The sequence below is a fragment of the Larus michahellis genome, chromosome 8 (assembly GCF_964199755.1).
Source record: "Larus michahellis chromosome 8, bLarMic1.1, whole genome shotgun sequence".
In the NCBI taxonomy this organism is placed as follows: Eukaryota; Metazoa; Chordata; class Aves; order Charadriiformes; family Laridae; genus Larus; species Larus michahellis.
The window spans coordinates 7,065,027-7,081,597 of NC_133903.1; the positions used below are offsets into that span (position 1 = coordinate 7,065,027).

Genomic DNA, 16,571 nt, shown 5'->3' on the forward strand with positions numbered 1-16,571 from the left:
AACCCCTCTATTTATTGCAGTTTGTTTTCATATAATTAGATCTATATTGCATTTTGAAGGAAAACAAACAACCTAGCAACTGCAGCACATGCTGCTGGATTATGTGCTCGCTAGCAAAATAAACGCCGGTGTGCCACCGCTGGGACCGGCCGATGGCAGGCGGGACATGCCAAAAGCAGCTCTCGAATTGCACGTGGCAGCAGCCGGCCTGGGACTGCGTCCCCACATGCAAGGGGATGTGGGGAAAGCAGGTGGCTTGCCTGTGCTGGTGGGAAATGGTCAATATCGCCTCAGCTGGAGGCAGGAGCAAAGCCAGAAGGCTGGTTGCCCCAAGACCAGGCTGGGCAACCAACCTAACACCTGGGGAAAGGCAGGAGAAAGGCTCGATTAAGCGAGAGGCACAGCCCAGGAGCACTGTCTGAAGTTCAGCTGTTCTTTCCTTCCTTTCTTCCTTCCCCTCTGCACTGGGAAACTCTGGGTGTAAATTGCTCTAAGTTATATCTGTTTGGTTTTAATTTCTGCTGGTGCCCCGGTGTAATTTATGCTCTTGAAATATAGTAGTGGGCACGTGTATAGTGTTATGTTCATGAAATACAGCCCTCTGCCTATAGTATGTATCGATCAGTGCAGTAAATAATTCCAACAAGCACAACTCATCCAAGCGAGCAGAGGACACGGCCGAAGGCTGCCCATCTGCCAGGGCCTAATGCACATCCCCGCCAGGGCTGGCAGGATTGCACCAGCAGCACAGGGCTGATGGAGCCGCTCATGAAGTGCTCTTTTTCAGCCAAAATGAAGCCAAGAGAGCCAGTATAGCTCCCAGGTGGGTCCCTGTGGCAGCTGTGCCCTGGGCTGGCCCAGGGCTCCCAGACGGGATGGCCAGTGCTGTGGAGATATCCCTGGGGACACTGGATGCAGCCCTGTGCCCACCATGGGATGCTCCCAGTTAATGCCAGAAGGGCAGTGACACACAAAAAGCAACTGCTTGACTGCATCCAAGCTGGAGTGGAGGCACCCGAGGGACACGCAGTCACACTGGCAGCTGGATCACCACAGCACCCTCAGCACCACATGCTCCAGGAGAGCCAGGAGGCCACTGCTAGAAATTAAAGCTCTCTGCAAGGATTCTTTCTTTTTTTTTTTTTTTTTTTTTTTGGTTTGATTTGACCACGCTTGGGGAGAAGAGGAAGGCAGTACATAACAGCCCTGTGTATAAGCAGTTGCTTGATTAGCATAGTTAATGTCTGTAGAATTTATTCAGTGTCTGAATTCTTGCACTTCTTCCAGGGGAAAGGCAACAGGGGACTCTGCATAATGCTGTCCATGCAGAACTGTCTCTCTCGGCTGTCCCAAGTATTTCCCTGGAAGCCATGCCTGTCCTACAGCAAGAAGAGAGACCCGGGAAAGTCAAGCACTAGGCTGGATAGATTTAGTGTTGCTACACTGGGACTCATTTATCTTAGCTCAAAGGTGAACCAACAGCATCCTCAAGGACAGGAGCTTAACAAGCAAAGCAGGAAGATCTGAACCAGATCTTGACCTGGTCTCAATCATACAGCTGCGCTGAAGCAAACGAGTTTGATTTATGCCAGCAAGGAGCCAGTCTCTTAGGCTCGAATTCATGCCCAGCTCCTACTGCCACCAGCACTGCTGGAGCTGCCAGTCCACACTGGGCATTAGGCATCGTCCTGCTAACGCCTGCGCTCTGCCAGCAGCCCAATGCAGAGCCATGACATGACACCAACAATCAGACTCCATGGGACACTCTCAGCAAGACGTTGTACGACTGACTTCGGCATCCTGCCTCATCAGCAGCCTTAAGAGTCTCAGGGTACAATAAAGACCCTCAGAAGGATGCGCTGCAGCAGACACTCCTGTGGGTTTCGTACGGCTGCCTGTCACCGCAGGATGCTGTACATCTTAAACACAGCCTGGTTTTAGGAGAAACCCTCGGCACCACTTGGTATGTATGGGACTCTCCCAACAGGCACTCACAGGCAACTCCTCCTGGATTCGCTGCAAAAATATCACTTCCTGAAGGAGATAATCTTGTATCAAACTCCCATCTCAGCCGTGAAGCCAGATTCAGAGAAGGTCCTTGATGAGGGACTGGAGCAGGTTACAGGGGAGCAGTCAAGCTGCGCAAACCTGCAGATCAAGAGTGGATTTTATGCACTGGCCCCCTTGTGCTGCCTGCCCGGGTGACGCTGCACACACAGCAGCACCTTTGGTGGTACCTGCAGTGTCCCCAGAACCTCTGCTAACACAGAAGCCCTGCACCACACAGCATCCTCCCACCCTGCGGCGTGACAGGAGCGATGGGGCTGCTGCAGCGACATCTTCAGCGATGCCACAAGCTCTGGCCGTGCTGACCCCAGTTCATCTCGGGGCAGGATTTCTGAGCAGGGTGGTTCACAGCACAGCACAAAAGGGTGCTTTCATCAGCTCTGCTAATTTTTACCCTGGAGCGAGTGAGATAGCCCTGACAGCCTCTCACCAGGGGACGGCTCCTTCCAGTTTAGTTGGTCACTGCCCTAAAGTGGGTAAGCACAGGCTGAGACACCCTGGAGACCAAAGTGGGGTCCCTGACTCCAGGCAGCATAAGCCATCAGACGGCTCTGCCTCCGGCCAATTCCCCGCTTTGCACCACTACCCGCACACACCAGGGCTTTTTGCCTTCCCAGGATCCCTCCAGATATCCTCTCACACTCCGTGGACACAGGAGATGGCAGCAAACACCCACTGGCCCCATTTCCCAAGCTGTCCTTGAGCTCAAGACCTTCCCCTTTCCACCACTAAGGAACCATTGACAGCCCCAAGGAGCTGTAACATTTTCCACCTCCTGCAAAATACCCCAACTCACTTGCAGGGCTGAAGGCACAATTCCTTGCCGCCAGAGATGCCCCCACGCACCCAGCATCGTCAGCGCGGGGGGACCAGCACCCACTACGCTCCCCAGCACCCCAAACCCCACCGATACTGAGCAAAGCCACTTCACCTTGGCCTGCTCCCTGGGTAGGAGCTGGTTGCCAAGCTCAGACTTGGATCTAGCGATAGACTTTTGTGCTTTGGCTCACGGATCCTGAAAACAAGAGCTTTAATCATTGCTTGCTTTTATGTGCCGAGAGCCAAAATTGTCTTGTTAAATACAGTAAGTGATCAGTGCTTGCAGTAAAGAACATTTCAATGACTGTTTGTGTGGGTAATTATTTCAGGCTTGCCTCTCTTCCCCTCTTGAGAAAAATTACAGAATGTGGAAATTATTGCGAAGCCTCTCCGGACATGAAGCATTTTCTGCCGGTTACAGGCGCTTGCTCTGGGCAGCGTGTCAGCCTGTGCCAACATTTTGCTGCCTGGTTGTGCACCATCCTGCTCTCCAACGGGCAGCAGTCCCTGGGCAGACTGCACCAGGATCCCACCCTCTGCAAGCAGGTACACGACTGGCCTTCAGCCCAGACAGGTCTAAATAACCCCAGTATCAGTCCTAGAGGCAACAGGAGTCTCTGCTGTTCCAGCCTTCGGGCTGCCTACCTGAGCATGGTGCATCAGCACACATCGGCCAACCCAGAAAGTGCTAATTTTATGGTTTTTTTCCCCAATTCTGCATCCCTGGATGGTAGCTGTGGATCCGTGCTTGGGAGCCCCGGCCATGCCATGGCCCCGGCCCCAGGCAGGGGCCTTTTTCTCCCAGCACTTCCCTTCCAGCCCTCTCTAACATTACACTATTAAAGCTGCCTTTTAGCTTTTATTATGATTTTTTCCAAAGATAAAACAGCGCTGTGGAAGCAGAGGGAGCCCCAGCACTAACCATGTCATTGGAGTTGACAGAGTGGGGAACCTCAAGCTGGGAGCGCTGCGGCAAGGCCAGAGCATGCAGAGGCGGCGGATGGTGCACAGCCACGCTGTCACTCAGCTCCGACTTTGATGAAGGGACCAGGAGAGCAGACTGAGGTGACACTGCATGCTCAAGCACTCAGGGAGTGTTTTTCTGGAAAAAGGGGGATTTTTCCCTTTGAGCAAAACACCCTCAGCCCACTCACAGCCGGGTTTGCATCACCTCCTCCTCTGCAAACGCAGCTGGCAGCTCAAACCTTGGCAGAAGGAGAAAAACCCCGGACAGGGGACAACTGTCAGTTTGCACTCATTTCTAGAGAAAGGTTTAGGATTACAGAGAAACACACAAAACTGCCTTTTAAACACAGGCAGCTCCGCACGCAGCGCGCTCCGCAGCACGGTTTGGCACCCACAGATTTCTGCTGAGCCTGGAAACACTGGGAAAGCCCAGCCCACGGGGGAGTGGAGGGAATAACCTCCATCTGCAAACAGCGGCCAGCTCTGGCCTCGTCGAGGAAGGACGCAGCCCCGTCCCCCCACTGCCAGAAGCTTAAACCTAATGCAAGAGGAGAGGCACGCCGGCAGCCACCCGCGCCCGCTGGAGCAGACCACCCAGCTAATACCAGCTCCCTGCATTATTTACAGAACATCACAATGTCCCTGTGTGATGGTGATTCATGGGGCACTTTCCTCCTTTTCATTACGCTAATAAATCTCCTGGCAGAGCAGAGACGGCATGTACCCATACCATCCTCATGGGCAGTAAGCATCTCTGCTCCCACCTCCAAGAATATTTTGTACAGGTAATTTTGGTGGTGATGTGTGGGATGGAGGAGGGAAAGGCTCCAGGAAGATCTGGGTGAGCGGATGAAGCTTAAAAAGGCAGAACAAGTCCCTGAATAGTTTCAGCATAAACACCTCTATGCAGGTTTACACACAAAGCGAAGTCTATCCCCAGCTGGCAGGGGGGCAAATGCTTTCATTCTGAGGATTATTTCTTCAAGGTTATTGCAGCAGGAGAAACGAGGCAGAGCCATGAGCTCCAGCAGACGCCTGGGTGTCCCCATCACCCCTGCCCCGGGGTACCCCAGCCCCAGGGTCCTGTGGCTGCGGACAGGAGGGGCTGGAGAGCACAGCTGCCTGCAGCGGGGCATGCAGCATCCCACGGGGGGAACAACATGAGAATTGCAGCAGAAAGACCCCCCACAATACCTTCTTTCCACTACAACTAGAGCAAAATCATAGCAGAAACCTTTCAGGGTGGATTTGAACATAGGACTGTGTTGCCATACGTAAAACCTGCTGTGAAGGCAGACCTGAAGACAGCCCTAGAGGCAGCGCAGTCCTGCCCAGCACCAAGGGGCAGGAGACGTACAGGGCAAATCTGAGCACCATCGGCAGCAAAAGCAGACGTGTCCTGTGGCAAGCGCAGCCCCGCAGCACCAAACCAAAAGCAGCCAGGCACAAACAAGTACCCGAGGGGGAGTGAGTGTATTCGGAGGATGCTCCCAACCTTAGCTGGCTGTGAAGCAGCTCCGCAGCACCAGCTCAGTCACACACACGTGAACATTGCTCCAGACCAACCCATCTCCAACTCAAATGTGTGTTTTGTTTTGTTTTTTTCTCTAAGGGCAATACAAAAAGCATCAGTGCAGCCACAGGTACAGCACAGAGCAGCAGGGTTTGCCCACTTCGATCAAGACAGTATTCACATACCTTCACCCATGCCCATCTTGACAGACAGGAGCTCCTGCGCTTCAGGTGTAGCTTTGACATCCTGTACCTGTCCCCACAACCTGGCCACAGCCCCAGTGCTGGTTCCTGGCACCAATATCCACCCCAGAGCCAGGCCTAGCACTCCCAATCCAGCATTTGTGTGCTGGCTGTGAGACCACACTGTCCCATCGCCCCCCAGCACCCAGCGATGCCACCAGCGTGCTTCCCCAGCAAACTGCTCTGGGTGCTACAGAAACTGCGTTAAAGATACTTGGGTGCTGCAACCAGGTCAGAGAAATGGGCTGCTTCCCTGCCTTGCCCCTCTGCGACTGTGGAAGGCTCCCCACCTTCTCCACCCAGCCACGGCCCCATTTTTCACAACCCCATTTTTCGGAAGGCATGGGGGACCGGGGGCAGTGGGGTGGGGACCCGTCACCCGCGCACAGGGCCGACAGGAAGGGAGTCATTCCTGAGGAACATTGCTTCTAAACCACTCCAATATGGCAAGGCAATGTTAACCAGCTGGGAAAACGCTTTAAAGATGCTTAATTAAAGGCTGGCTGTTGCACAAGCCCCTTTCCCATCCCCACCAGAAGTGTTTCCCAGTTTCCCGGCCTCTCCCCTGCTGCCCTCCATCCCTCGCACTTTCTTTCCCGCTGGCATCTGCCGGCAGCGTGCTGCAGCTGCCGTAGGGTGCCTCTCCAGCAATCAGCCCCTGCCGTCAGATGGAAGTTTCCACTCATAGCAAAAGAAAAAAAAAGTGTAAAATTCTCCCCCTGTTGACTTTCGGGCATGGTTGGAAACAGCAGCTGCCTGAGTTCCTGCCCGGGCACTGGGAGCGTCAGCTTCATCATCCGGCCGTGGTCTGCACCAGCCCCCCCCAGTCACGGTAAATCAGGAGAAATGGGGCTGAATCAGACCCTCTATCACTGTCACGCGCCTCTAACACTGGCCCTCATGTAAAGCTGCAGCATCACTCGGTGCCCTGGCCGTACCCCTTCTCCTCCTGCCCGCTCTGTGTGTCCATGGCCCCTGGGGAGGGAGCAGTGGTGGCAGCGCCCCATCCCACGTGTCTCCCTCTACTCCACACCCATGGGAAGCAATGGGTAGTACACGATTAAGGCCTGGGGCTCACCTCCCGCCAGGGGAAAGCTTGCCAGAAAGGCACCAATTTATTCTTTCTATTGATATAAATTGATTAATTATGCAAGGCAACATGTTGCTGTTTCTAATCAAAGAAAAAAAAAAAAAAACAGAGCCCTTGCATTAGCCGAGGGAAATGCTCAGCCTGTGTGAGGATGCACAGCCCGACGGGGCAGCTCTGCAGGGCCACGCTGCCTCCAGACAGGATCCGGCCCCCACGTACAACCATAATCTCAGCTCTCAGAGTGGGAAAAGGATGCTGCTGGGTTAAACCTGCACAGGAGGAGGCTGAGAGGCTGGCATCCCTCCTGCTTTGGAAGCCACATCCGTTTGAATGCACAGGCAAGATTTAAAATCTGAACGGAGAAGCAGCTTGCGTTTTCAAAATGGCTCAAATAATACTGTTTTTGTATCAAGAAACGCAAATAAACTTAGAGGAGCTGGTTTCCTCCCAGCAACCACACCACTTGAGCTTCCATCACATCTGCTCTCAAAAGCCACGGGGTTTGGAGGCAGCAGGGGGGACCCAGGGCGGTGGCGGGGGGGACCAGGGCTGGGGGATCCAGCCCTCACCTGCAGCAGGACCCCCAGAGACACCCTTGCAGGGGGGACATGCCAGCAGCATGCCCTGTCCTCGTTCGGGCAGGCACTAATTCTAGCAAGTTGCTCACAGGTAAATAGTTTGGTTAGTTATTTCAGTAAGTAACTACTATTTTACTAAAAGCATCTCGCTGCCTGCTCACAGGCTTCCAGAGGGGCTGAGCACGCGGGCTGTGCTCAATTCACCCCAGTTTCAGTTAAACCAGTGAATAACTTCACCCAACGTAAGAGCACAGATGAGCCAAGGCAGCCCAGCTCACTCCAGGATTAGACACAAGCACCGTGTACTCTGTTTTCTTCCTTACAGTCACATGCCCCAGAGCTGCCTACACCTGATGGTGCTTATTTGCACCCACATGTGGGATCCAGGCCACACTCTACATGACTTGGAAGCCACCACTGGGCACCTGGTTGCAATTACGGTGGCCTCTCCCTCAGCATGGGCATTTTCTCGTCTATCGGGGAATATGGCATGAGTTTATTCTGCATATTGAGATCATGTCAAGATTGAAACTAGAGCAGAAGCCAGCGGAGTTGGCAGCCCCAGATGCTGCTTAAGGGCCACATGTGGTGCTGGGCGGCTTTGCAGGAAGGCAGGACACTGTCAGAGGAAGAAGAGCCGGGAAGGGAGGCCACCACAGCGCACCCTGCGGCAACAAGCATCAAGGTCCCAGACATCCTCAAGCCAAGCACGGGACAAGGCAGAGGTCTACAAGCGATGCTGCCTGCACTGCGGCTGGTTTCACCGGGAAGCACGACTGTGTCCTGCTGGGACAACCCAGCCCTGCTTGCTGCCCTGCTCCCACAGAGCCACTGGGCACCCACGTGCACCAGAGAAGCCTTAGGGTGAGCACTCAAATGTCCAGAGAGGTGCAGGACAGCACCACAGGACAGACAAAGCTCTTCTTGGAGACCCCAAGCACAAACACTGGATGCCTCGGGACACACCAGCACCCACAGACACTCCCCAGGCACTACTGCACACAACCTTGCTGCCCCTACCCCCACAACCAAGCAGCATGAAGGATGCCCAAACTGCCTGGCAGCAGCCCCCCCTTACCAGCCAGCTCCTGCTCCCCAAGATGGGACAGCCCTCTGCATCCTCCACAGCCGGGGCAGCTCCTACAGGAAGGATCTAGCCCCCCGCCACATTCATAGCCCACAGGTGCCCCACAGCCCCAGCAGCACAAGCCCCACCTGGGGACTGTGGTGTGGGATTGGTGGAGATGGATGGGGAGGGAATGGGGATGGATGGGGCCTTTTCAGGGAAAAGCATAGCTTTCCCTGTTACAGGTTATAAAACATTACAAGGGCATGTCAGGATGAAAAGTGTAATTGCAAATCAGCCCTGCTGCATCTCTGGACCTACGCATAGGCAGGGAAGTTTTAATTTCTTTCTTTTGGGGCTGCTTTTTTTTTTTTTTCCTATTTTTGTTCTTCCCCTTCTGTCCTCCTAAATTTGGTCTAAAAGAAAGAGGGTAAATAAACATTTTGGAAAGCTCTTCCTGGCTTATGCAGCAGTTGGGATGGAGGGGGAGGCCCAGGGCACAGAAACCACAACGCTTTGGGTTTTCAAACCAAAAATGAGGTTAGAAATGGAAACTTTGTTTAACTGAGACTGGGATGAAAACTTCATTTCACTCTTGGCAGCAAAGCTGGATCTCCATCGTCCTTTTGCTCTGGCACTTCCCCCATTTAACCTGCTGCCCCAAAGGCATTTCTGCAGCTCTGGCAGCGCAGGGCACCTTGCCATGGTCCTCTGAGCAAGCAGATGTGGCCATGCCACTGCCCCAGTGCTCTTGGGAGCTTGCTTAGAAACACTTCCCCAAGGAAGCGCCAGCAGCGTGCTGGGGAGTAGATGGACCCCAGTTGCTCACCTGAGTTTTCAGATATTTTCCCAGCACCTACTGACCTGGCGGAAAATAACACCTTCCAGGTTTCTGGGCTTTTTAGCAATCTGAGATAGACATGAAGAAGGGAAGAAGTCATAAAAGCAGCCATCTGGGACTATGTCCCCTCCCCAGCCCACCCCAGTGGTGTGAAATACAGACACACAGAAGACATCATCACAGCTCGGCATCATCTTGTTAAAACTTTATTTCCAGAGGTCTTGTGCAGAAAGATACAACGTGATGCCTGTCCCTGAGCCTCTGTGGGAGTTTTTCTGGGGGCATTTCCAAATGATTCCTGACCCTACGGCACCCCCTGTGCCGGGACCACAGTGCAGGGGAGTGAGCAGTCGGAGTCCCACCATCCGTGGTCCCCGGTAGTGCCAAGGATGCTTCCCGGGCAGCATCACGGGGTCCCACCAGGTCAGACCCCCCCCAGCCCATGCCTGAGCCCAGCAGCAGCCCGGGTTGGGGTCCGCAGGCTGATACCAATGATTACAAAAGACACAGCAAAGGGACTTTGAGCTTAGATTTCCCTAAGAGCCCACTGCCTGTTACTAGGGAAAGCACTCCCAAATAAGCTCCACCAAAGCACCTACAATAAAGAGGCAAAGTTTCTTCAGTAGTCCTCAGCTCTTGGTGACGTGGCACAAGAGCCTCTGCCAAGGTGCAAGCTGAGACCTTCAGAAAATCAGATGATTTTTCTTAAATCTCCTTTTTTAATTAGGGGATGAGGCAGCGATGACAAAGGCGGTTTCCCCTCTGGATAGACGGGAGAAACACATGTTGCACTAGCACGTGATGGGATCCGCATCCAGCCAGAGAAGGGAACCCACCCAACCCTGGGGAGCGAAACATCACGGTGGAGAACTGCTCGGTGAGCACGCTGAATTTCAAGCAATCGCTGCTCGAGCGATGCCCACCCTTCCCGCACCCCAGCCCTTCCCTTGCACACCAACTCGTTTCTCTGGCAGAACCCCCCATGACACTGAGCAGACCCACACCCCCGGACAGCACGGGTGGGACGTGGGCACTGTGTCCCTCACGCCGCAGGTGACCGGGGAACATCTCGATGCAGATCCTGGCAGAGCCACCGGCCCAGCTGCCGTCCTGTACCGAGCAGCTTCGGTCGGAAGCGCATCACTCCGCTGGGGCTCTTGAAAGCGGCAGAAACGACCCAAAACGCTGCCGTGGTGGACATTAGCCTGCGCTTGTGCTCAGAGCAAGAGCTGGGAGATTTCATCCCGGGCACCTTCCCCCTTCCGACCCAAAGCCGCTTTTATTGTCTTGATCTAATGAAGTGCAGACTTCACCTGGACAGACCCATAAGTGGCTCCTCTCGGAGGCAATGAATACAAATACTTGACCTCATGAGCTGCGGGGCAGCAATTAGTTTAAGCAGGGGGTTTGTGTAACACTTCAAAAGTCTTAATCCGTGCGGTCAGCCCTGGCACGGTATTTGCCAGAACCTATTGAGTAGTCTTAATGAGTCTGCAAAGCAAGCTTTCAATACATTTTGGGTCGCTTCAGATGCTTTAAATGGCATAGTCTATATGGTATTGTGCGGCTTTAGAAAGGCCCGGGCTTTAAAAAAGTATGGCTCCCTTTCACAGGGCAGACAGAAACCATCTTTAGAGCCGGGACCCTTAACGTTTTGCATATCAATATGGCTGGGGCTGAATGCAGTCACTCAGCTGAGAAATAGGATCACTATCAGCGTTTCCAGGCTTTCACAGGCACTTGGGAAACTTTAAAGCCCTTCGTGGAGAATAATTTGGTCGAATGTCGTGGCTGGAAACAAAACCTAAACAAGCAGAGCGCAGTCCATCATGCGGAGCTGCCAGCCAGGCTGACAACAGGCTCCAGCCGCTCCGACATCCCACCCCAGCGGGTCGGTGGCCGGGGCACTTGCAGTCCTGGGGGGACACAGCTGAGGGGACCCCGCACCGAGCCCGGGGTGCTGAGTCCCTCCCGGCAATGGCCGCATCGCTCGGAGGGCTCTGGGATCTTAACCAGCAGGCCAGATTTCGTCTCTTCTTACTATTCTTTTACAATATCCCAGTTTAATACCAGCCACAAAGCTCACAGGTTCTGGCACCACACCAGTGGCATCTGCATCCATCCCTGCCACCGCTCACACGTCGACACCACGATGTCCGCTCCCTGCGCGGAAACAGGCAACTGGTTGCATTGAACTACGACATCACATTAAGCCCGTTCTCGCGCATGTCACTTGTCTCGTCAGTGACCAAACAAGCCCAGGGGCTGAACGGGACAAACATGCTGACCTTCAGCTACAGCCCAGAGCATCGGGACAGAAAATACATGTCACCTCCAAGAGGCACAAAGGAGGTGCCAGCGCCCAGGACATGGGAGCAGGGAGAGCTGTGCAGCAATATGCTGGTGCAAAGACACCCCGCTGCTGGGAGGAAAGGTATGCATCCTGCTGTGCATCGCAGGAGAAGCGGTACCCACCACCTCCGTCACCCCCAGACAGCAGCAGAGAGGAAGGGAGGCGATGGCACGCCTGGCAGGACACGCCTGGTGGGACAGTCAGCTTTGGATGCAAGAAACCGCAGCCAAAGCATATTTGCAAACAATGCGAGGCCTGAGGGCCCTTGAAAACACATAATTAGCTCATTAAAGAGACAAATACAAGTCACTAATAAGTATTAGAGGTTAATTAAATGTTTCCCCCATCTTTTACTTAAGGGAAAACTAGTTAATTCAGATTAAACTAATTTCTGCAGCCTCCCATGATGGCCCTCTATGGTTGCAGATTTGAAAATCTATTGAGATTATTGAACTGAAAGGTCAGAGTTTGGGGCTTTTGTTTGCTCTGCCTGGGTGAGTTCAGGGGGTGCGGGGATTTTCATCCTAAGGGTTAGAAATGCCCTGCTTTATCATCTGGGTTACTCAAAGAACATAAGAAGGTATATGATACGCAACTCCCTCTCCCTAACCCTGGACCTGGCATTTAGTCAAAACTACTGCCATCAATCATTTTTTCTTAACTAGGACATTCCTGCAGACTATTTTCTAGCTGCGAAATTTCCCCCATGCTTGGGGTCTGCTGCTCAGCCGGCCTCATCCACCGCCTGACGGCAGCCCCTGCCTGCACTCAGCACCCGAATTTGCTTTAGCAAACACCCACTGGCTGCACGCCCCAGTGGCCAACTGGTTTCCACAGCTTTTATTGTGGATGGCAGAGCTGTCGCCCCCACGCACCCGCCCACACCCACGCACCCACCCACGCACTCAACGCTCCCACTCGCCAGCGAGAACGGTCACAGTTAATATAGATTAGCAAGATTTATATGGAAGAATATTTAATCTGGTCGGGGAGGGGAGAGGGGTCATCTGTGGTTTTATTTCTTAAATATTTCTCTCTACTCCAGAAGGGTCCGTTTCTCGCTGGAAAAGGTCTGATATAAATTAAAACAAAGGGAGGAGGTTGCTGGTGGGGTGGCCACGGGCATCCCTGGACCATGGCAGCCACGGGCATCCCTGGACCGCAGTCCTGGCCCTGCACGCTGCTGGGCAGACCAGGTCCCAGCACGGCAGCGTGCCCTGTGGATGGCTCAGTCCCACCCAAAGTCCTGCCCTGTCATCTGATAAAACTTCATGTTGAAGGGTCTGTAAAACTCCCGCAGGCGCTGGATCACCTGCCCGTCGATTTTGGGGTGCGGCCGCCCCTTGGATTTCCCCAGGCAGCGGGGCTTGCTGCCACCCTCCGGCTTCTTCAGGCAGGGAAAGCCCTTGGTCTCATTAAAATAGAAATGTTTGTCTGTCACCACCCTCTTGAGACCCAGAAAGTCCTGGACACGGCCCATTTCCCCGGCTGGGTCGCTGACGAGCCTCTCCCCACTGACAAAGAGGAATTTGGAGAGGGGGAAGTACTGCAGCCAGTTGTCCAGGTGCTTGGCGTAGATCCCAATCCTCACCGCGCTCCAGCTCGTGTCGATCAGTCCCGTGCTGATGTTTTTGAAGGCCAGGGCCTGGAAGCTGGGGATGGTGGGGTTTTTGGAGAGTGTCTGCGTGTAGTCCGAGATGGCGCGGGTGACGGGGTTGCGCACCACCACGATCAGCTTTGTGTCCCGAGACATGTTGTAGATGCGCCGGGGAGCCTCCTTGGTGACGAAGTAGCTGGGGGTCTTCTCCATCGTGATCTGTCCCTCCAGCGTCCGCGGCATCAGGCTCCTAGGGGGAGAAAGGGACGCAGTCAGGGCTCAAGGCACAGCTGCTCTGACCTGATGCCGCAACAGGGATGAGCGGGAGCAAACCCCAAAAGCCAGCCCGAAATGCCAACAGGCTCCCCGTCTGTGACTGCTTCTCTCCTTCCCCTCCTGCCAGCCAGGGACACTGTCTTGTCACACCCCACCGGTCACCTCCTCATCTTCAAAAGCCCTCCTAGGAGCCCCCCTGCCCAGGTCTCTCCTTTTTGCTCATCTCAGCCTACGCTTCATCCGCCCAGGGTGTGTGTCCAGGAAGGGACTCCCTGTCACTGGGAAGGGACTCCCTGTCACCCTGCCCCGCCAGCAGCACCGTCCAGAGGGCACTCGCAGGCTGTCAGTCCCCCTTGGAGGTCCCCCACAACCTACTTCCCAGCCCTGGAAATTCCTCCTACTCCCTCCTCCTGCCTCCAGAGAGTTTCAGTGGTGGCCACGCGCATCTCAACATGTGTGTTTTGGGACGGGGCTGGTTTTCATCCCAGCCTCTAGACCCATGACACGTCCTGGATGTGTCCACTCGCCATGTAGGGCTGCAAAGAGGAAAGAGGTCAACCTCATCACGGGGGTGTGCACCCACGGGGTTAAACCAAAGCGGTGGCTAAGGATGGAGATGCCTGAGGATGGAGATGCCCACCAAGGCTCCCACCTCCTCTGCCTCCAGACAGCAAGCAGTTAAGGCCAGAAAAAGACAGTTTCCTTTTCAGGAAAAAAAAAAAAAAAAAAAAGGCAGAAAACCTCTCAGGGCCCAGCCATTGTGCTGCGTAAAATTCACTGCCCTGATTGTTCCCTTGTGCACTTTAATGAGGCATTAATTGCCGGAGAAATTACCCAGGCATGTCACCCTATGAGGAGAGCCAGGGGCTGAAGAATGTATCTCCCCTGCCACCAGCACAGGCACCTGCCCCAGAGCCCCTCATGTCCCCCAGAGCCCCTCACATCCCCCTTCTTGGGGATGGGCACGTCCCCTCAGGCCATCCTGGTGGCAGCTCCTGGGCACAGCACCAGCGTGGCTCCCCGTCACACAATGCCACCCCGAGCTGCTGCTGCTCCCCATGGTTTCCCTTGCTGGCAGGTGATGCAGATGTGCCAGGGGACCAGCAGCTCTTGCTGCTGCGTCCCAGCCGTGTCCCACCAGCTCACTCCCATGGCACCCCACACAGGAGCCCTCACCAACGGACCCCACATGGACACAGAGACGGAACGCACTTTTCCTGGGGCTCGTCTGGGATTGAAACAGCTTCATTTCCTTTGTGCTGTCACAAGCTGTGGTCCCCATTCCCTCCGTCATGCTCAGGGTGACACACACCGTCCCCTTCCCCAGCCACGTAAGCCAGAGGAGTCTCTTGCTGAAAGCCCTGGGCTGGAAACTCATCCTGCTCGGAGCACAGCAGCATCCTGCTCCAGTGCCGGGGGCTCAGCCCTGCTGCCCACCCCACCTGGGTGCCCGTCCTTGCACTGCGTCTGTCCCAACAGGAGACTGCTTTCCCGCAGGGAGGGGACACAAGGATTCCAGAGGCTTGCTTAATACTTTGGGAAGTGACCAAACCATTTCCATAGTTCTTCTGAAATAAAACCTACAGGTCTGTGTGCACACAGAAATACACATACAGAATGAGCACTTCCTTTGCTCCCACCTAGACTTTTCTTAGCAGATGGCAGAGCACTTAACCCAGCCGGCAAGTGCTGGTTTACAAGGGGAAACTGAGGCACCAAGCAACAACATGTGTAGCAGCTGTTGTGTAGACGCCTACATCCAGCCAGCCAACAAACACCCACCATCCTGACACAAAATCACTTGTATGGGTCAGCAAACACATGGGGATCCAACCCGCGCTGCACCATGCCCAGAGACATCCCAGGACGAGCTCCAGGGCTCAGGAAGTCTCTTGAAAAAAAGTACCAATAGCCAAATATTAACTGTGACACGGGATAAAATAAAGCAGAAACATCAAATCTGAGACATTTCACTTAACCAAAAGGAGAGAGTTGGGACTGGACAGCCTCTTTCCTACAAGGACTTTCCATTTTGCCTGAACTTGGAAGAATTCTGGTTTTAAAACTCAAGGTTCCTCCTGGGGTGTCCATGCACCCCTGGGGCTGCTTCACCCCGGGTCCCCTGGGGCTCGCTGGGAGGCAGAGGAGCTTCCCCTGCCTGTCCCGTACGTCTCTCCTCTCTCATCCAGGCAGAAGGATTTTTTAACATTGCTTGTCTGAAGCCAAGCCGACCCACGCAAGGACGGGGAGAGCTCCAAAGCCCTGCTCAGGGGATCCCTGCGGGAATGCTGGCAGAGCAGGAGGATGAAGATGGACCTTCCTGCTGGGCTGCAGCCAGATCCTGCAGCGGGGCTGGCTCTTGGCAGCAGCGCTTTGGGACAGGACAGGGTGTTTTAGGGATCCCCATCCCTGCCCAGGGGAGCGGGGTCCCCGCGGCGAGAGGGGACGAGCCACGCAGCAGCCGGGGCTGTGCTGTGGCGAAGGCAGGGCTCTGCCCAGCAGCATCTGTTCCTTATGTAATGGGAAAAGGCTTGAGGTTTTTTGGGTTGGTGGTTTTTTTTTTTTTTTTTTCTTTCCCCTGGACGTAGGAAAGAACACTTTATTAAAAGCATTTGCGAGCAATGCTGGGCCCCGCACAACTCCCTCCCCCAAACAAGAGGCAAAAGCCACTTGTGGTTCCCCCCCCCCGCCCTTTTTTTTTTTTTCTGGACAGTGCCAGCATTTTCAAAGCCACTTCTTGTCCCCAGCCTAGCAGCAGCGGTGCCCAGGCAGGGGGGTGCCCTTCGGGGGTACCTGTATCCTGGGGGCAGTGATGGGCGCTTCCCCCAAACTTTTCAGCACCTTCCCCCCCCTGCCCTAAATAACCGCGCTCACTGGAGGGGCTGACTGCTGGCGTTCCCGTTGGGAAGCGCCCTCCCAAACCAGCCTCAGGCCCTTGCACCCCACACCCCAATTCCTTCCCTGCTGTCAGGCAAAAACCAACCTCCCACCTCCGAACGCCGCCGTTAGCACACCTCCAACCTGCTGCTCCCCCCCCCAAACCAGCCAGCAAAGCACATTTAACTCTAATTATGTCCTGAAACCCGCCATAGGGTTTGCCAGGCTGCTTCATGCAGCTTCTCCGGGCGACTTGTTGAAGCATTTCTGCAGCGCTTCCCCAGAT

The 16,571-nt window shown here is 54.5% G+C and overlaps 1 protein-coding gene across 1 annotated transcript in view; it reads right to left on the minus strand.

The window, feature by feature from the left end:
* Positions 1–12,527: 12,527 nt before the first annotated feature.
* The window catches only part of HS3ST6 (heparan sulfate-glucosamine 3-sulfotransferase 6), a 41,429-nt gene continuing 37,385 nt past the window's right edge, over positions 12,528–16,571 (minus strand). Inside the window, exon 2 of the mRNA XM_074598528.1 lies at positions 12,528–13,382. Coding sequence (XP_074454629.1) covers positions 12,764–13,382 — 619 coding nt within the window. The 3' untranslated portion in view covers positions 12,528–12,763. The remainder of the gene's footprint in view (positions 13,383–16,571) is intronic.